Source organism: Gavia stellata, chromosome 9 (genome assembly GCF_030936135.1).
Source record: "Gavia stellata isolate bGavSte3 chromosome 9, bGavSte3.hap2, whole genome shotgun sequence".
Taxonomy (NCBI): Eukaryota; Metazoa; Chordata; class Aves; order Gaviiformes; family Gaviidae; genus Gavia; species Gavia stellata.
The window spans coordinates 5,185,053-5,206,912 of NC_082602.1; the positions used below are offsets into that span (position 1 = coordinate 5,185,053).

Genomic DNA, 21,860 nt, shown 5'->3' on the forward strand with positions numbered 1-21,860 from the left:
CGCATGCGCACTGGGCGGGCGGTCACGCGGTGCCTGTGTTCGCTTGGCGCCAAGCGGGCTCTGGGCTCCGAGCGCGCGCGCTGGCGTCGCCTCACACAGGCGTCGCCTCACACAGGCGTCGCCTCACACAGGCGTCGCCGGCCGGTTGTGCCCTCGAGTGTGCGTCGCTCAGAGCGCCCGGCTCCCTCGGCGTAGGCTTGGGAGGGAGGATGGGGACGGTTGTCCGGTACGGGCGCACGCAATGGCTGCCCGCGCCTCACCGGCTTTGCAGCTGTGGTAAACCCGTGGAAGGCCGGATCCGGGGGGAACCTCGCACAGCTCCTGCCTTCGTAGATGTCTCAGGGCGGGCTGGGCTGGGCCGGGCGCTGTGGTGGGAGGGCCCGTTAGAGCGTTCGGGAGCTGGTAGCAAGCGGTGCAAAAGGGAGGTTAAAATCAAAGAATTGAAAACCACTAGTGCCGAGCGCTTGGGTGTGTGGAAGGAGGCTTGAGTCCACATACGTGCTCGGAAGTGACGGGATGGCGGGCCGCTGGCTCCTCCTGCCGTTAGGGAAACAACTTACAGCTCTGCTATCATTTGGGGGTAAAACAGCTTAGAAAGTAGCTTGCAGAAAACCGCTTAAGACTAAATAGGCGCAAATGACAATGCAAATTCCCATTTTTACGGTTGATGCATTTACAAACCGGCCATTTTCTGGAAATCCTGCGGCAGTTTGTCTGCTTGAAAACGTAAGTTAAAAAAAAAAGTTTCATGATGGACTGCAATGGCATTTACCGTTCTGTACTTGACCTCAGCACTGTATTAGACTTTGCTTCCTTCACTCGGGAGTTCTGCTTGCAAGCGTTGTTTGCTGTTGCTCCAGAATACAGAGAAATTAGCACAGGGGTATTCTTTTTCAAGCGGAATGATTTCATACAACGTATGCTTTGTATTTTTTGTGGGTTTTTAGTTTTTTTTTTTAAAGGAATATACTGGTTTTATTCTAACTGAGTTAAGTAAAAAAGAAATGGCTTAATTTCTTAAACCAATGGATTCAGAATGAAATCTCTGAAAGGAAATGCAATAACATGGAATCAGTACTCAATAGTTCTTGAATGAAGTGGTAAAGGTTTTGGTTTTGGTGTGGTTTTTTTGTGGGTTTTTTCCCTTTTTTCTCCCCCCCACCCCCCTCATTTTTTCTCTTTCTATGGAAGGAAAGATGGGGGAGTTTTCGAGTAATTGGTAGAAGTCATTCTCCTCATCAAGGTGTTCTGAGCAGTTGGTGCTAATTGGTACACTGTAGACAGTTTCTACCAAAAACTAATTACTAAACTAGATTAGAAATTTATAGGCTTTTTATTATTTGTATAGTAACACTTGATGAAAATTGCAAGTATGAAAATATATGCAGAGCAGTCAATGGCAGTGGCTTATGCTGACAATATGAATCCTTTCTAGATGTTCCTAAGCCTATCTAGATCTCATACAATATAGCCTACTTACCAGATCAGCTGAAGTTACGACTGAGAACATATCACTTCAGAGGTATTTTTGGCCCCCTAAAGTCTAAATACTCCATCTCAGAATGAACTTACTTTTAAACTTTGAGCTTCTAGTTGCATTTTTAATATCAATTTTACTTAATTACATGAATATATTGTGAGGGCAACTTATTTGCCTGTTGCCTTTGGAGTGTTGAGATTTTAAAATTTTTTCTACAGTACCTGGGACTAGAGGCTTTAGTGCCAAAGTTAAAGCTGAGATTCAGTTAAAATTGAGGTTCTAATTCATAATTTTATTCTAAGCTCCAAGAAAGTATGGTGCAGCTAGCAGCAGTATTTCTGTTCTCTGTTCCCTTTAGAGTCTCAGCGGATGCTTTACAAAAACTGTTGGGAGTAATGCAACAAGGGCAAAACAAGCCCGTTCTGTGTTTCAGAAGTGCCACAGGATGGCAGTATTTCAATGAAGTTCTCTTATTTTTAATAACATTTTGGTTGGTCTCTGTTCTGGTTTAGTATCTTTGTAGTATCTAATTGACAAGTCAGAGCTATTTTCCTGAGGAGAGACGCTTGTTACTGTGAAAAGTTAGAATGTTGTTTCGTTGTATAGAAGCCACTCTACAAATACAGGTCTATGATTCACATGAGTATTTGTTTCATATCTGTAGTATGGGATCATTGGCTGAGAAGGATTAGAGTTATCAAGGGAAATAAGTAAAGTTAGCAGGGCAATTTTGTGTCTGTCAGAGGTTGAACCTGACCAGCTCCACTCAGTACTTTGTTTCATTTGTGTTTCAATATTTCAAAGACCAGGTTCTCAAACCTGGCCAGTCAGCATAATTGTGGGGAAAGAGCAATGGAATGACAGTGAAGTACAATTTTATACAATTGCTACAGCTCATGTATCCTGGGATCAGTGCTCACTGGTTGAAATCTGCAGGCAGTTAGAGCAGGATGTAGTGAGCTCCAGCGTCTTTGGTTCATCTCCTCTCAGCTTCTACTGACTTAGCATACTGTTCCCGTTGTTCAAAGAGTAGTATCGAGGGTACAGCCGTAAGTGCTGATCAGCCATCTTGGCCATTGCCCTAGCTGTTACTACATGCCTCTTGCTGGCATGGATTTTTCAGAGTTATAAAAAGAGAGTTGTAGTTATTTTTAGATTAAGTTAATAATGGCTTCTCAGTGTGACTTTAATCATGACTTTAACAAAATATTTGTGTTCATGGAAAGACTGAGTTTAGGTTTTTTGGTGTTTTTATTTTCCATGTATTCCAAGAATTTCTAAACTAATAGGACAGATATTAGAAATGCCCGTGTATCACAATGATTGAACCAGTTATCCCATTTTATGCTTAAAGTTGTTTTTTTTACTCTCAGTATTTTGAACTAAAAATGAATCTATATTTTATTATAATAGAAAATTAAACTACTGTATTTATTTGCCAGAAAGTTTGATTCTGTATTTTTTGGCCTGCTTCTAATTGGATTTGTTGTTTCATCATTAGGACTTGGGTGAAGATTTGCACCAAAAAATAGCAACAGAAATGAACCTTTCAGAGACTGCTTTCATCAGAAAACTGCACCCTGGAGATGACTTTGCCAAAAGTGAGTGGTTCTGTTTACCCACCAAAATCTCTTGCAAGGGAATAGGAAGACACTGGGTGCATTTATAGAGAATGGTGCTAATTTGTAAGACAGCTAAAGCAAAATCTTGGAGTTGTGATGTATCTTACTTAAGAGAATATTAATAATAAGCCTTTTGCACATGGATTCTTTAAAGTATTTGTGCTGCATATCACATTCATTTTTACAGTAGATAAACATTTATTATTCATAAATTAGACCATTTGTTTTAGTGCCTTTTATTAAATAAGCAAGTTGTATATAGAAAATCTCCTAAAAGTGCTATGCAAAAATCCTTCAATTAATATTTCCATTACTACTAATAATCTCCTGAGATCATTTCTTATTATACAAGCAGAAGAATAGAGACGGAACGTGCTTATTCCATACGCACAAGACTGCAAAGTGAGTAGAATCTGGCTTGGCTGTTCAGGACGTCATCACTGAGGTAACTGTAAGCTATTATTTGAGTTTGTCACAAAATCTCATAAGCTGCCTGGGCAGCCAATACTGGAAAATAGAGGTTTCCAATAGAACTGGGAAATCTGAAGTTACCCAGATCAAACACATTAGGCGGCTCATTTGATTGGTTTGTGGTTTTTTGGTAGGGCATGTATATACGATGGGAGGGGAAATGGAGGGACACTGGACAAGATAGAAAACATCAGACAAATACAGAGTCCGATCAAAATCGCTTTGTTGATGAGTTTTCAGCTGAATCAGTTTGCTGAATCTGCTCACTTTGCAGTTGTGTGGTGGCATGAGCCAAGGGGCTGAAACCCCACTAGCCTGGAGTTAGATTCCAGGTTAAGGTATCATGTTGGCATGCCCTCGTTTTGATACGACATAGCAGAAGAGAGAGAGAAACAGCTTTGGGATTGTCGGCTGCCTAAAAGAGGCCCTAGAACAGTATGTGAAGAAACTGGTCTTTATTATTTGATTGTTTGTTCAGGGAGTGGGAATTTGTACAGCCTCTGTAATTAAAGAGGATTTGCTTAAAATAGTAACTATCGTCGCTTACTCCTATTGTTAATAAATTGGAATTTGTTTTAGGGTTAGACTAATTGCTTGAATCAAGAGGTGATAATACTTTTCATTTTTCACATTAACATTTTTCATGTTAACACCTTGCCGATATGTTTAATACATTTATTTGTTTTCAAGTCATCCATATCCAACAGCATATAAAACACCAGCTTCTTTCACATTAAAGTGCTTTTGATATTAGTGGGACTAGAGTTTGTGACATCAGACTCGCACAGCTGCCCAAGAGGGGCACAGTTTTTTTGAAGGAATTTAGTCACTGAGCTACACCTGCGAATGTTTGTACTGAGGCATGCTGGGAGCAAGAGGAGATCAGGAACATCAGAATGTCATTTATGAGACCATCATCTGCTTCTGGAACATCCATTGCTGTAGTAAGGATTCCTGGACAAAGAGTATGTTTTTGCAGGAGTATGAGTTTGTGATCAGTGCATTTCATTAAATTTTAATTAAAAAAAATCTACATTATTTTACGGATATACTGATTTATGAGAATACAAAATGTTGTCTTAGTCTGAGTACAGCTGTATGTCCCAAGCATCCAGGCAGGTGCTCTGGGTCACAGAGCTTGCCGGTCTCCAGTTGGTCATGGCTGACTCTTATTTCCTCCTGCTTTCAGCCACAATTTCCACTTGGGGGAGTGCATTAACGCCACAGGGCAGGCTCACAGCTGGGTTCTGTGTCTGCCCTGTCTCAGAGCACTTGTCTGCCATGTCCATTAGTTTCATCCACTGGGTTTTGTTGGGATTCTATTTGTTCTCATTAGGTGGGGGACTCTGACTTTAATACACTAATTTTTCACAATGGCGATGTCAAGACCTGTTTGTCTTTGGTTTTTTAAATATAATTTGTTTCTTTTGCACCTTTTAGTTGTGTTTATATGGTAATTATTCACTTGAAATATATTTTCGTAAGTATTATCTTGAATGCCATAATGCAAGAACTCTACAAAAGCTACAGGAAACCAAGTATAGTGCACTTGGCTTCCAATTTTTTAAACAACAAATATAAATATGATTTCTAGTGAAATGAAGGGTTAGTATACATTAGAGGCTTTTATCAGACTTGACTGGTGGTTTAAGCAAAATAATTCATAACTGACCTAGCTCTGATACAGATTCCATTATACCAACAAAACTATCTTTAACCCCTAAAGGGTAACCCAGCCTGCAGGTGTATAGAGATCACGACCGTGACTTTGTAGGATTCCATAATACACAAAGACATGGAGGCTTTATCTTCTAAATTCTCTACTTTATTACAGATTACCACAAATACCACAAAAATCGCCACTAGCAAGTATAACTATAATTACTAAAGCTAATATATCTCTCTCTCTCTCAAGCTATTGCAAATTATTATCAGTGAGCAATAGTATACCAGGAATCAATAATAGCAGCAAGAAGTGTATATAAACTTATCATTAGTCAATAATCAAACTTCTCAATAATATAACAGTAGATTACTTATGACAGATTACTTACATGTATATATATGGTATCAAGCGCATTAAATAAATTCCAGAGGGGAGGACAGAAGGGGATCCAGCCATCCTAGAAGTGGGAGGACAAATAAAACCGAGCCCAGAAGTTGGCCCAGAGGGGGACCAGTAAAATAAGAGTCTCACTTCAAAGGGGATCTGTGTCATGGAGTTTGGAGTCAGCCATGTGTCCCTGGCAAGGGTCCATGATCTCACAGAAAATTCGTGCAGACCTGTTCAGGGAAGGGAAAAATATGTGCAGCACAGAAAGTTCTCAGAGAGGGAAGCTACATTTTGAGTAAAAATTAAATAATTTTTGTATCATAGAGACGTAAGAGAATGTAGGACATCGCCACTTCAAGAAGCCAATAGATGCTGTTAATTTCTATTTTTTACCTGCAACAGCCAATAGATGATGATGATTTCTATTCTCTCAGACCAACCTTTATTTTTCCAGACTGTTTTCCTGTTCCTTCAGTTAGAGCAGCCAGGCAGTTACAGATTCTTACTTTCTCGGGACATTTTTCCCCCTTTTCCAGGCTATTTTTCACCTTTTCAGGTGATAAGTTGCTGTTACAGTTCGTTGGTCTTGTGCTTACCGATGGCATCTCGGCATGTCTCCGGTTTCTAGCTACCCAGCAGTGCTTCAAAGGTGCCAGCTGGGCTTCTCAAGGGTGCTTCTGGTTCACAGGCCTAGTTCCCAGGCGGGCAGGCATTTCTACTCTGCAGCCCCTTTGCTCCAGTGCTCCTCTATTAGTAGTAGACTCCTGCTATTGACCTGACTCAAAAGCAATAGCTATTCCAAAGATCAGTACAGAATAGGTTCCTAAAAGTGTGTTTAAGACCAAGACCAATTATAACGTGTTTTGAGTAACTGAAATGTCATCACTTTGTATAAGGTTTTGAGATAAATTGAAGAAATAGACTTCTTCCACCTAATAATGCTAAATAAATGTTATTTCCAAGGTTCCTGCTTTGGACTCAGATGGTTTACCCCAGCCAATGAAGTTCCTCTCTGTGGTCACGCTACACTTGCAGCAGCTGCTGTGTTGTTTCACATACAAAGTATGTTTACAAACTATTTATTACTATAACTTTTTAGAAAATTTACTTCTAATTAAGAAGATCTCTGTTTTCTACAACAAAGGCAATTAAATATTCAGAATGTTTAGAGAACACATATGGAGATACCTTAGGTATTGTCTTTTACAATTGCTCTGTAATTACAATGCTCTAGTCCGATGCCTACACTTGGATTCCGATGCCCTATTACTCTTGTTTAAGAAAAGTGCTAAATATGCAAATGTAATCTGGGAGAAGTACAGTAGGATTTGATGAATAGGGATTGTTGCTTTTTCTGTTAAAAGGAAACTCCCATTCATTCTCGGAACGTGCACTAAAGATTCTCTGGCAATTGCTGTGTTTATTAGCCGCAACAGATTATTTATTTAGTTGGGAATTTTGCCTCAGAATATAGTTTTACTGTAGTTACTATATTTTAGCTGCATAACTAACTTTTTCTGAATATACTGAGCTACTCTAAGAGCTATAATAACTTAGATTCAAATTCTTATGTTTGATAATGTTGCAATGTTCTCTCTCTAGAAAACACAAATTCAGTTCTCACATTTGTGACGCTGAGTGGCGAATTGAAAGCCAGACAAGTGGAAAATCATATTGTCCTGGACTTACCGCTTTACTTAACCTACCCACAGGTCAGTCAAAATTTTATTCATTAAAGGCTTTCAAGGAAAGTATGTGTTTATGTTTGTATGTGTATGTAAGTATATCTGTCTATCTATAGCTGGATAGACACATACATATATATGTTCTATTTTTTACATTTTTTTTTTCAGGTACTTCAGGAAGTCGAAGAGTTAATAAAGGTAAAAAAAAGAATCTACATGTGGTCTTAGAAGCGCATTTATAATAGCTACACTTATTTTTATGTATAAAAATGGCTGAAAAGTGGCAACATGGCACTGCTTGATGTACTCCTGGACTTGAAACACTGAACTTTCAAGGTCTGAGTCATGCAGCTCAGGAAACGGAATTCTCCAAAATGATGCAGTTGAACTTTTGTCTCCCACTACCATTGACTGGAGCGTCAGTGTTTATTTCAGTGGCATTTTCAGCCTATTGTATGCATGTGAGGGCAATCTAGTGTCCTTGCCCTCTTCTAGGTCCCTGAATTTCTTTCCAAGCTGACATATACAGAGCTCTTAGCACCTACCCCTATGCATTCATGCACTTAGTGCATTTACTTTTCTTGCTTGCATGTTCTTGAGGGCTGCATGAAAGGGGTCTTGCATGACCCCTGTTCTAGCAGTGAATTTGTTCTGTGAAAATGTTAAGAAAATAACATTTCATATTCAAATGATGATGTTTTTCTTTGTCTCCTTTAACTTTTCCACCAGGCAGCTGTTGGTGACATGATTGTTCAAGATCTCCGTTATTCTCCTGAGACGAAGAAACTCTTAGTTCGCCTCAGTGATGCTTATGAAAGGTGTCTTATACTTTTTTTAAAATAATCAAGTGTGCAGAAATTGAGTCTGCTTCTTTAACCTCTATTCCTTACGTACTAGGCTCTTTTATCTAGTTTTTAAACAGGTGGATATTAAAAACTCTAATTTAAACTCCTGTGTTAAATAGTTATTTTATCTTCTCATGTGAGCTTATTGAACCTGCAAAGCTGAATAAGATCAATCTGAAATCTATCTCCAAGAAAAGGAGGTGTAGGAAACAGTTTTAACGGTGATGTATTTTCCCCATCCTTATGAGTAAAAAAATGACCCAGTAACGTAGCAGGAAATTAGGAGTCTTGCTTCTCGAATGAAGAAGTAATAGTTGCATAGCTGTAGAGGTCTGCTTAGTGAGACAGGGCACATTGGCGGGATGCCATGGATTCTTATTCCCATTTGACTGTAATCTGCTTACACGTATTTAACAGCATCATAAGTAGCTTTATAGAGGAAATTCCAATTCAAATTATTTCAAAGCATTTGTTAATCTTGGAGAGCTGAATTTCATTAAGTCAATTATGACTTGGATATATATTGCTGAAACACAAATTCTTTAATCAGGCCAAATGACTATTATTTTCACTTGAAGTTTGGCCTAATAATGTTTAAAGATTGGGCTAGTGGGGAGACAGAAATATTCTCAGCTGAGTACTTTTTATTCTTTCAGACTTTATTTTGTAGGGAGGTATCTGCAGCTTCACAGTCTTGAGACTGTTGTAGAGTGCTTTAGAACCCTGTGAAGATTGGAATGGTGATAGTTGTTTGCTTGCTCTGAAAGGAGGTGGAGTGCTTACTCTTTGCATTCTGTAGTGATGAAGTATTTCTTTCAATGATTAAAATGTTGAAACAAAAGTGCATTTTTGTAGATAATATTCCAGGATGCTCTGTTTTCAGAAATAAATAGGAAATGCATGGCTTGAAGTTTTTTCTCTGTTCACTCAGAGTGTATTTTATTCAGGGTAGTCTTCTGTCAAATAACATTAGGAGGACAATTCTAGGAATCTTGTCTCCTCTAACATTTTACTGTGGCTGTTTTGGGATTATAGAGAAGGTGATTTTGTAGTTTTCTGTTTCTTTTCAGTACTTAAAGTAATGTAAAATGAAGAATATGGCCTATTAAAATTCTATAATTATATTCAAGATCTGTGTTGGAAGAACTGCAAGTGACCGCACAACGCTTTTTGTCGGCTGAAAAGACGGGAAAAGTGAAAGGACTCATACTCACTCTTAAGGGAAATTCCAGTGGAAAGCATAAAGACCATGATTTTTACTCCAGATATTTTGCACCTTGGTATGGACTTCTGGAGGACCCTGTTACAGGTATGTGTTTGTGTGATAAGCGACTCTTAGTCTTGTTTCAGTTCAATTAAACGGTGGTTCTTAAACTTCATGAATCTGTTTTTGTACTTTGGAGTCTCTCTTCTAAACTACTGTTTTATATGGACAGTGGGAGTGTGTTCTTTAAACTGAAAACTTTCATGACTGATGCCAACTCATTCAGAAAAAAATCAGCTTCTTGCTGTCATCAGGCCAGATATTCCTGTGTCTTTTTCAGATCTTTTCCCTGAAGTATTCCAATTAGAGAAAAGTGGGAGACTAGTTTGATATTGAATGAATATTGCAGGAGAAGTTCATATCCACTTCTGTTGCTGTTCTGTATTCTTTTTGCGCTTCAACTGAGATCTCCTCTAGTTTCATGACACTTATTGTGGATATTTTCAGGCCTATGAATAATGTGAACTCAGCTAGTTGTATATTTAGGGGCAGGAAGACTAGTTCTCTGCCTGTTCCTTTGATGTTCCACTCGGTAGGTGTGATGATGATTGCCGCAGAATGATGTTATTTGCTTAGGTACCAGTTAATCACAGGTTAATTATTAGTCAGCTGAGAACTTGGTAAAAAATTCTCATTACATGTTTTGCTAAATAAAGAGAAAACTTTCTTTGTTGGAATAATGTTAGTTGTTCAGCACTCCTAGCAGAAAGAAAGGTTTACAAAGAAATACGAGTCATGTATTTCAGTTAGTTTTTAAGCTTTCAGTCCTGCTTTCCTGATAAAGCCGGGGACAGTCTGGTAGACGTATCTAATCCCAGAGCTCATTCCTTAGGATTGCTGGGAAGACTAGTATTGATATGTAGGAAAAGCTAGAAGTTTCCTGAATCTCTGAGATTTTTCTAGGCTTGTTATAGCTCACTGTTGCTTGTCTTCCATCTTTGTGTTCTTTCTTTTATAGAAATAAATATTTTTATTGTATTGATGAAGTATAATTTTAAGAGTGTTATGGCTTTGTATTATGTTTCTTTTGTAATGATTTCTTAATAATGGTCAGGTGTCCCTGAGCCCTGATAATTACAGTTACTTCACAGCAGGGTTTCCAGCAGAGTGTCTTTGCCCCTAGCTGCTAATGTAGACTGAAGCAGGATTACTAGCTATGAATCTGAGAAATCATTTTAAGTTTTTCAGCCATCTTCTGGTCAGGAAACCAGGAATTGGTCTTTTAGTTTTTAGAAGCTGTGGTGAGGCCTTAAAGATCTCCTTGAGTTACATCCTGATACTTACCAGCATTCAACACTGAAAAAACCCTGAGGTTTTGTTGTGAAAGCTGTTAGGAGAGGAGATGCTTTTGTTTTACACAGTGACTTCTATCCACCTGTTCCTATTCTTAGAAAATATCGAAAAGCCTGTTCAGATTTTTGATGGGTAGCTCTTCATGTTTCATTGAATAACGTCATGTTTAGATGAATAATATTTTGAGATTCTGTTAATAGGAAACTTCACTTTTGGTGAACAAATGAGTACTTTGGCTCAAGTATTTTAATTGGTACTATTTGTTATTCTTACCAATTGTGGCTAATCATGAAGCCCTCACCTAGGCAAAATTTCCATTGAAGCCAGAGAATGAGGAAGTAATATTTCTTTATCATAGATAAATGAAATATTAAAGCCTTAAGATCTGTCTGCTGTGCAGACTCAGGTGGTTTTGCCCTAGACACACATGTGGCGCTTGGTTTGTTTATGGCATTTACATTTTGAATGTGCTTGCTCTATAAAGTAGTGATTCTAATTTAATTCTGTACTTGGTTTTCCAATTTCTTTTAAGGATCTGCCCATGCTGTTTTAAGCAGCTACTGGTCAGAGCAGCTGGGGAAGAAAGAAATGCTTGGTAAGAGAAACTGTTTTCTTGCAAAGCTGCCTGTTTATGTAAAAGCTACTCACTAAAAAAGAAAAAGGTTGTATTACTACTACAGTCCAAACTGTAGCGATAACTCCCTATCCATTTTCTCAATATGAATAGAATATTTTGTAATATTTTGTGTGTGAGGTAATCTTTAAGAAACTGCTTTCTTTCCTACCCACCAACATGACACACCATGCCTGCAGGGAGTTTGAAGTCTCGGTTTCTGGATCGTAACTCTCTGCAGTTGGTTTTTGATCTCAGCTTTTGGGTTTTAGTTTTCGTGACCTTTCATCATAACTGAAGCTTGGTGAACTTCAGATGATGTTGTTTTTTGTGTTTTGATTGAATTTTACTTTACTTCTTGGTCTTTATGGCTTGCACTTCGGGTATTGGGAAAAGGTATTGATATTTTCATTCACATTGTATACTTTTCAGCAGAATTTGGACAGTGTTGTCCTTTCCTCTCGTGTATATTGAGATGAGATTGAAAGAAGTCATATGATTTCTGCCTGATTTTTTAATTTTCTTGAGAATTAATCCAGATTAATCCCTTCAGTGACTTCTTTAGGAATCTTAGCGTTTAGAATAGCTAGTGTTATTATAGCTAGATAAGAAGCGATGATGTCTTTTTAACATTCAGATTCTACTTACAGAATGTGCTTTATGGTACAGGTTGTTTTCTGGTTTCTGACACATCTGTGTATTTAGGTATGAAGATCAGTTTTCCTCAGGATGATGATCTTTTACATGGTAGCAAGGAAGGGTATAAGAAAGAATAGTCACTTACATTACAAGAACAGAAAGAACGTGACTGACGTTAAATGTGTAAGAATGGGGACAAGATACATGGGCACTGGCAAATTTTATTTGTTTGTGATTTTATTTGCAGTCTTACTTTTAAATGATTGAGCCTTAAAGGAATTTGAGATGACTGGACCTCTGAAGTCAAAGAACAGATTTATTGGTGTTCTTTCAATCAATGAGATATGCTTATTAGATGACGTATTTGTTGTTAAGCAAGAAACTAAAGAACTTGGTGGAAAAAAACGAGAGAAACTGTTAATACGTGACAACACTAGATAAAGAGGCATTGGGTGTGTGTTTGCTTCTCATGTTTCTAGTGCTTTGCCAATACAAAATACCCTAGTCCCTATCTGGTTCCCTAAGAGGGGGCAGGGGATTACAATTCTTTTGTGCACCTGACAACAATTAAGACTTTGGTAACGTAGTTTAGAACAGAGATTGGATCCTTGATCTAATAAGGTTCCTTGTTCATAAAAGTAAACACTTTTCCAAACAAACAGCTACCTTGAATATAAGCCTTCCTATATTTGGTCAAATGAATCTCAAAATGGATTTTCTTGAGAATGATAAGCTCTTTAAAGGATCTGTTTGTGCTCCATAGCTCAATATGGTAATCCACAATGACTGAGACCTTCTCCATAGTGAACTGAAGGAAAGATTTAACATTCTGTTCCGAAGAGCTCATATTTGCATTTACATCACACAAATCTGTGATAGTTTCCACAATACTGGGGGGGAAAATCCCAACATATTTTCCGAATAGGAGAAACTGTCTTTGGTAATGCATCCTTATGGACTGGCTGTTTCTCAGAAGGTTTTGACATTTTCAGATGCTAATGTGGAATTTAAAACTCTTCCATGCCATCTATAGACACTGCTTCTTTAAGTAATCAAACAGACAGGAATTCTGTCTGTATTTTTAGATGATACTTTCTACCTGTTATGCATTTTCATGTATTTGGTATGTACTGTGCCATTTTCTCTTTTGGAGAAACTGTCTCAAGCAGCAAAGGCAATTGCTACTGTAATTGGCTTCTCTAACGCGTTTAGCACAAAAAAAAGTCTTATCTTCCCACCAAATAGATTCCCCCCTCTCCCATATTTCATGCATATATGTCCTCAAACTTGTTTTGTGGTAGAAATTGTACAAAACAGATTTAAAGAGAACAAGTTCATTTGACATCTGATCAACATGTGGTCTCTACGTGCGTTTATGAGAAATAACCTTTCCTTACATGCATGTGACTGAGGGGTATCAGGTAGTACTGGGGCAAATTCTATTACTAATGAGATTATTTGGAAAAGATGGCTGGCACTCAAGAAGGTTCCATATCACCAAAGATAAATAAATAAGAGCATCTTTTGAATTTTTAGAAACCTTTGTGGTAGCTTCTTAATATCCGATACCTTTTATTGCAAGAATAAAGGAAGATTTTCTTCCATAAAATGAAATATGTTAGTTCCAAAATGGATCAGATATGAAATAATAGAAAAATGAGGAACATGAAATCTATTGTCAGATCTCTCTGGGTATTGTGACCTCCAGGAGAAGGTCAGCTGCATCTCTGCTGAAGTATCAGATCTAATTTCCTGTGCTTGGGTTCTCTTCCTACTTTTATTAGACCAAATTGTCAAACAACAACCACCCCCATCAACTACAAAGAGAATTTTCCAGTCTTTTTACAAGGTGAAATACTTTATGATCTTTCTTGAAACTATGTACATATCTTTGAATTTAAGCTGAGCGTTAAATCAGAGTTCAGTATCAGTCCTTGCCTTTTTTCATTTGAAGAGTCTCTGCAATATTTTAAAGAAATTATAATCTCTCATATCAGTTGCATAGAATTTCATAATTGCTAATGAATGCAATATTTAGCAGCTGTGTCTGTATCCAGCCCTTCGCGTAGTTTTCACATTTCTAAGATAACATTTATAAACATGCGTAAGGAATTTGATATAACCAAACAGATTATAGAGGACTTTCCAAATTATTGTGAAGAGAAGGGACTTTATCCAGGACAATTTTTAGTCTCAGGTGAGGCTAGAGGAATCTTTCTGTACCTGTTTACTTCAGACAACTGTATTAATTTGTGGGGAAATTTTCATTCTTGTTGCTGCCTTTAACTTCTCTGATTCCTTCCCAGTACAGAACAGATTTATAGCATTTGAGGTTGGTGCGGTTTTTTGAGGGGGGGGGAGGGGGGAACAATGAAAAACCAAACCTTACTTTGGTATCTGTAAGATCATACTTTCACAAATTTTGCCATGATTTCCTTCAATACAAAATCTGTCCCATCTTTTAACTTTTCACTCTCCTCACTTTTTTTTTTTTGTGAAGTTGCTTTATTCAGATAGAATAAACCTACCTGTATTTAAGTTTTTGCTAATTTGAAATCTCAAGAGGTGAAGAGTTTTGCAGAGTTTTAACTGTGGGTAATCTCAACATATAGATGGACCACATCAGATTTATACACGAATGTAACACTTCTGCCAAAGAAGAGGTGTTTCCCTCCATCAATCATCAGATTTATCCACCTTCTTTCTTAGAATAAAAAAAAGTCTTGGAGGCCTTAACTTCACTTAAGGAACAAGTGCTTCGTTCATCAGTCCTTTTATAGGGTTTAGAAATGCAACCAAAATGGTGATTTCTAAAAGTAGATCTTTTTACAGAGTGGCACTTGTTCCTGAGTTGATGTCATTATGTTGACATCATGAAGAAAATCCATTACTCCTCAAATTCTGTGAGCAATGGTCATTTAGATACATCTAGGCTGATAAGAAGCTCCTCAAAACAACAGGATAATATTAGTAAAAGGCCACTGGCTGCCTTGTGAATGCAGTGGTGCATGATTCTATGATTCTGTGATATCAGCATGCTCAATCTCACAGTCCTTGTAACTACTCTTAAACTTTCCTCTGTCTCAGGTTTATCATAGAGCACTGTGAATTCAGCTGTTATGTATTATTTCTACGTATCAGAATGTACATAATTTTTTTTATAGAAAACATAAAATTTATATGTAGTATGAGACATTCCTAGTAAATACAGGCATGGAATGGACGTGCAACAACTTTGTGATCCAAAAGGCGAGTGCACATCAGAGATGCTTGAATGTCTCTGGGAGACATTGCTGTTAAATGAAATCCTCTAGTTATTCAAATGTTCCATGCAGGTCTGTTTACTTTCAGACATGGTGTGAAATATCAGTGCTTCTGTGTGAGAGAAAGAAAAGATCAAGTGTTATTTTCATATAAGCTTGGGTAAAATTTTCTTTGGTGTTTTTTTTTCTTCTTCTTTTCTTCTACTTTGAAGGTTTCTTTAAAAATAAAATAAAATGGCCCAGTATCAAAACAGTTTCAGTAGTCCTGCCATGGAACAGACAGCACTGGTTCCACATTTAAAGAAAGAAAAAAAACCCCAACCAACCTCTGAAGATTTGAAATAATTAATCTCTGTTATTTAAATCTGCTGTTGTGAGGGAGTGGGAGAGTTTAGCTGTGTATCCCCACTTGGCAATAATAATTGATCAAATTTAGCATGGTCTGGATCTTTAAGTATCCAAAATATTCCAACTGAAGGCATTACTCCGTACACAGATGTTCTGACAAGTTAAAAACAATAACCCCTAGTTCTATAAATGGAAAAGAACAGAAAGTATCAATATTGATCTTTCTATAGCTCCTGTTTCCACTGTTTTGGAGTGTTTGCTTTGTCTGAGAATCTAATATCCTGTTATAAGGAAGAGGTTTCTTGTCAGCTGTGGCTGAGAAATTGTTTTAAAGCATACAGTATATATGCCATCTCTTAGAGATCCTATGCTCTGTCAGGATCTGAATACAATCTCTACTCAATTTACAAATTTTGGGTTTGTGAGGAAAAACATGCCCTTTGGCTTTGAACAACTTCTGTAGTAGTTGGAAATTCACTGAGTAAGGAGGCTTTGAACATTAATGTCTCGTCATCCGTTTACAGCCTTTTACAAAAACAACGCTATATGAAACTCAAACCTTTGCTAAGTGCCATCTGAACCAGACCATTTTCTGATCAAGTAGTTGCGCAGCTAAAATTGGACTACTGAACAAGTCTACAGACTCAACATGCTAGTGAGCATTATCGTCCCACCTGTACACAACTAAATAGTTTAGGCAAAAGTTTAGGCTTGTAGTTATTTACAAGTGGAAGGCTATTTCTACTGAAACTTTATCCAGCTGTGTTAAATGATATATTCAGGATTATATAAATCAATATCTGTTCCTGTCTATGTAAGAATTTGGTCTGAGTTTATGACAGCTGAAGCAGCATCTGTTTCTTTGTAGACTTTTTCCACTGGCTGCTTGAGTTTTATTTACTCATTAGCTGAACATATTCTTCGAACCTAGTATCTACTTCAGATGTTCAATACCGGTAAGGTGGTTCTTCATTCTTATGCAGATAATACTCCGTGTTCTTCCATATCACCTACAGAAACTCTATCCTATGAATGGGAGAATTCATGACTTCTTTAGATATACAAAGGAAACTGGATTGGCTACATCACAGCAAACTCTCCTTCACCTCTTGTATTAACTAGCATCTTTGTCAGACTCAATAGACAAGTTCTAGCCTGAGGTATGCCCTCAGCTAATCTTCATCTGTAAAGACAATACATCCGGGGTGTCCCTGGTATAGTGCTTGCCCTGGTGCTGCTTGCTTTCTGGAGACAGAGGCCTCATTTCCTTGAGTTTTCATGGATTTTTAAATAATTTATGATAGATACTAGTTTTTTAATGATGGATTCTTGTTTCCATTTAGCTTTTCAATGTTCCCGCCGTGGAGGAGAGTTGAAGATTTCACTGCGTAATGATGGAAGAGTTGACATTGCGGGGCAATTTGCTATTGTATTAAAAGGAAACCTGACTTTCTGAAGAAATTGACACTAACAATTTCATCTCCCACACCTTCAAATTATTCATATTATGCTGATTATATCTTAGCTCTAGGCAGTGAATCACAACTGTCCTCAAAAGTCTTTGATTACTTATTGTCCATTTTAAAAATTGCTTGAAAATGCTCACTTCTAATCCTCAAGATCCTTGCTATTCTTTTCTTCACTTTCATCTTACCACTTCATATGTCCACTGACCTCAGAAACTGTCCAAGGACAGCAATCTTGTTTTTCTGCTTTTAGAAGATTCTTTTGTTTACTTCCAAATTCCATGTTAAAAGCCATTCCTGCTTCCTGGATTAAATTGTAAACTTTTCTGATTGACAAAATAATCAAACCTTTTCAATATTCAGTCATTCTCCATGAAATCTAACTATAGTCCTTTTAAAAAAAAAAAAATTTTCTCTGCCATATATTGAAATGATGCTCATATGTTCATTAATTTACTTGAATTAAAATATGAAAATAATATAAATGGTTTAGAAATGTGCTTTATGGTTCCCTTTTATGAACAGTATTTTCCAAAGATGAATGGTATTGCAGTGGCTTGTAGTACTGCTGCTTAGTCAATATTTTTAATTAAAGTTTTAGCAGAAAGATTTGAGAGATTGACATACTGTGATGCACATCAAACTGGTTAAAATCTGAAAGAAAACTTTATTGGTTACAGCAATTTAATTTACTTTTCAAAGACTGAAGATTTGCTCCTAAATTAAAAGTTTCTTCTGTAATTTTCTTCATGAAATGTACTGCTTCAGATTTTGTCAGTTTTTCGTTTAGTGTTCTCATCTTTCTCTGGATTTATTAGGAATATTGAACTGTTTCAGTTACTCTAGCTAAAACTCTGTTTTCCCTTTCAAATCACTTTTTTCCTAAGCTTTGCTTTAGTTGTTTTTCTTTGCAATATTTTAGGATGAAATATTTTGAACTCAAAGGCATTTTCATGCTGTGGGAACAGCTGGATGTAAGCCCTTTATAAATAATGTGGAGCTTAGTTGTGCCAAGTTCCCCTGTTTTCAGTTATTTTGAATTTTATCATAACTCATAACTTACATTTTACTTAAGCCCGAGTAACTGGAGGCAAGTAACAGTGTGAGATTCCTAGGATTCATTTGACATAAAAGTTTCTAGCTCCTGCCACTATGTAGAGCATACTGGAAACATGATTTAAATACACTACAAAGCTCAAGAGCTAGGTGGCAAGCAAAAGGAATTGCCAAATGGAAAGGCATGTTGCTCTTCTGTATTCAATCTTGCTGAAGTTCACGGACATGACATGTGGTTTATAAACATGGACTCATCATCAGATGCAAGACACGGCTATGGAGGCAGCTTAACAGCGATGTTGCAATGGCATATTTGGCAGCCACCTTGACCTCGCCTTCTCGCAAGGCAAATTGATCACTTTCCGGCTTGTGACCTGGATCTTCTTGAGGAGCAATACTGCAGGCTTGTTTTGCTGCATTTGCTGCTTCCTACTGGCTTATGCAAAGAGTGAAACTGGCCCATAACCTGAGACGCTTTGGAAAAAAACAACCCTCCTTAAGAATATAAATGAACTAAAGAAGCAATTATTGTTCAGCCGTCCACATTTAACAAATAGACAGAACAATTTTTTTTTTTTTTACTCAAGGGGACGAATAATGAACAAAGCCCAGTAAATTTTAAATATACTTGCTATCTAAATTTCCTGACCAAACCAATATCTTTGCTGCTTAATGCATTTTTTTATAGTTTACTACTACCTAGTCTCTATTTCTGTTCAGGATAGAAAAATCACCAGAGCTCAGGTGGGACACTATGCAGTAATGTGTTTGTAATCAACAGATTAGTTAATCAGCCATGATTTATTAATGATGAATTAATTATACCTGATTGTGCAGTTCTGCTGCCTAAATGAAGCTTTAAAGGAGTTATTTTATTAATCATCATTGTGCTAATTGCAGACACTTACAGAAGGATTGCTAATTAAACATGCAACCATATGCAAAACAAGCAAGGCTGCTGAGAGTGGCAAGAAAAAGAGCACTCATTTTCTGAGTAGCAACTTTATTCTTATGAAATATTGCGTAGTTGACTTGATGAGCCTAATTACTCACTAAGACTTATTTTAATACATTGCACATTTTCAGTTAACAGTAAAGGAAAGAATTGTGACAAATTCTGTCCGTCTTTCCTAGTGCAAAAAATAGGTTGTGCGAACTTTAGATAAAATTATTTAGCATTTGTGTGGCCTTGTTTCATGTTTTCATGTGTAGGATTTACTTGTTGGTTTTATTAGCTGTTTATAGTTATTCTAACTTAACTATCTTAACTTTGAGCAAGATCCTGAATGCTAAGTTACCTTAGCACCAAATGAAATGTCTCATTACACTTGAAAAGAGAATTCAGACTCAAAAATCGAATGAGTTTCACATCAAGAAAAAGAGGAACACAGTGATGTTTAACTAAGTTAATTACCAAGAGCCAAAGTCAGCATGGAAAATGCAGAAGGGAAACAGTACTTAAAGGTAGATTTCTGTGAAGAGACTACTATAAATTAAATAAACAGTGCCATTTGATCTTCAACCTATGCAGCACAATTTTTAGGTCCTTATAATGCTAAGTACAATCTTTGAGTGCTATAGAATTTTGTGCAGACTTCACGATTATGGACTTTCCGTGTACTCTTTTAATGCAAGTTGCTAGGCTTTCCTCATTAATAAAATAAAACTTTGTTCAAGAGAGAATTTTCTGGAACTGCCTGTATAATATTACAATTAGCATAAAAGTTTGGAATTTAATGTTTCTCTAAGAAAATAGTTACATTGCATTGTTTTCATTAAATTAAAATGTTGAATCAAAAGTTAAATTCAGTGAAGATACTAAGTGGAAGGTTGGAAAAATGCAGTGTCTCTTTCTTTAGTGTTTGTGGTGCAGAGGATTCGCAGAACTGTTTTGTGCTGCTCTCTTAATAAAGATTGTAGCATAGGGTTGTGTTGAACCAAGAGCAAATTATGGGAAAGGAAAATATAATTCCAAAAATTCTTGTGCGCTTGAGAGTTATTGATCATGAGAGTGTCCAACAGAAGGTCATTAAGTTACAGGCCACTGTAAGTTTTGAGTAAATTCCTGGCTAGACCTAACAGCCAAAACATGAAAATTTAAATGCACGCTTGCTCATTTTACTTCTTTGGTGTGTGCCTCTGCAGAGACATAGCTCATGTAGGGGCCGGGAAGAAAGCACATAACCACTAGGAAGGAAGCAAAATACGAAAAAAAAATATTGAGCAACAGAAACCATGTAAGTTTGTTGCTATGGAAATGAATGCACAGCTAATAGCGGTGAAAAGAAAATGGGAAGCCAATTTTTTATTCAATAAGTCATTTAACAGATTTGCTTAAAGGATTCATGAAAATACTTTGCATTTCTTTTGTGTTATCTAGGCGAGGATAGACAGAAAACATGTATTGAAAAGTTGTTACCAAAATTTGAAAATTTTGCAAAAGGTGGGAATAAAAGATCTCATGAATGTGTACACAGCAAGAGGTCATAGAAAGGAGCCATGTGTTCCATAATGGATAGGAAGGGAAATTAGCAACAGATGAGGCAGTTATTTCTGGGAAAGGAAAGATTTCTTTGTCTCAGTATTCACCAGAGTGACAGGGAAGCATGCCAGGAACAGAGGGAACCTTCCTGAAGTAAAAAAAGGAAACTAAATGAAAATTAAGGGTAATGCCAGATCAGGTAAAAATTAAATTAGTTCAGTTAAAAACTGAAAAATCTGCCAATTAAGCAGTTTGATTCTGACTTCTAAATTTTTTTAAATTTTTTTTTTTTTCTGACGAGTAGATCTGTCTTTAAAGTAGTTACCAGACTTAAACAAAAAGACAGAACATGGGATTTTTCTCAATTGCTGAGTCACTGTCCTCCTTTTATTTCCTAAAATTTACCACAAACCATAATTAAAAATTTTCAAAAGAATGGGAAAGTGGAATAACAAAACCCAATATATTACCAGATAGTCGAAAAGTGTGAACATTTCTTTACTACAGGTCAGTTTTAGACTAAGACCTTTGGTTTAGACTAAAGCAGAATGTGAAAAAATAAACATTTCTAACTCTGTTGGTTTCTTTAGTGAGAGGTTCACTTTGACTTGTGTTTTCGCCTCACTGATTGGCAAAAGAGGACGTTCCCTGGTTTTTAATGTCGTGAATCATATGAGCCTAAGTTTTATCCACTTTCCAGTGTTTTGTGACTTTTTTTGGTGATAGAGCCAAACCAAGAAACCACTCCCGTACGTAATTTTTGTCCTATTAAGAATTACAGGGTAGACAAAATACATTAAGCAAACCCAAGAAAAATTATCAAGAATGTTTCTAGAATTGTGACGAGGAAGACGTTTGAAGGAGATTAAGTAGGTTTGTGAGGAGCAGGAAGAGGAGGAGGTGTAAAGCCTGTGTAGAGACTCTGTAATGTGTGAGCATAGTTAAAACGCTTAAGGGCATGCCCTCAGTTTTTGCCACTAGTTGAAGTTAATGATGCAAAGACAGTTTGTATGGTCTGGAAGTCAGGTTGGGGGATGTTAGGCTAGAGAAGAGATTATGTAGATTGTAGTAGAGCTGGAGCAGAGTATGAGGTTCAGCAAAGCCAGGAACATGAATTGGAATTAGAATGTATTCTCTACTGACCTTTTGCTATGCTTTGGTTCTAAACCAAAGGGGACTTACCAGAGTGCCTGTCCCACCAAGCTCAATTCAGGTGGGAAATTCCAACTGGAATGCTTGAATTTTTCTTTTGTTTCAGAAAGCCTCCTTTCGCCATAAAT

The 21,860-nt window shown here is 37.1% G+C and overlaps 1 protein-coding gene across 1 annotated transcript; it reads left to right on the top strand.

The window, feature by feature from the left end:
- Window positions 1–642: 642 nt before the first annotated feature.
- On the top strand, window positions 643–17,032 carry PBLD (phenazine biosynthesis like protein domain containing). The gene is made up of 9 exons (XM_009809445.2): window positions 643–726; window positions 2,982–3,081; window positions 6,590–6,688; window positions 7,229–7,338; window positions 7,480–7,509; window positions 8,041–8,129; window positions 9,287–9,465; window positions 11,246–11,308; window positions 16,920–17,032. Exons 1-9 carry the CDS (start codon window positions 643–645, stop codon window positions 17,030–17,032), a joined length of 867 nt encoding a protein of 288 aa, XP_009807747.2.
- The last annotated feature ends 4,828 nt before the right edge of the window (window positions 17,033–21,860 follow it).

What these genes read in the sequence shown, in the direction of transcription:
- PBLD (XM_009809445.2), top strand. Translation starts at nt 643, where the DNA reads ATGCAAATTCCCATTTTTACGGTTGATGCATTTACAAACCGGCCATTT. An exon ending in CAGTTTGTCTGCTTGAAAAC is followed by an intron (nt 727 to 2,981) that starts GTAAGTTAAAAA and finishes TTTCATCATTAG; the next exon opens with GACTTGGGTGAAGATTTGCA. An exon ending in TGTGTTGTTTCACATACAAA is followed by an intron (nt 6,689 to 7,228) that starts GTATGTTTACAA and finishes TTCTCTCTCTAG; the next exon opens with AAAACACAAATTCAGTTCTC.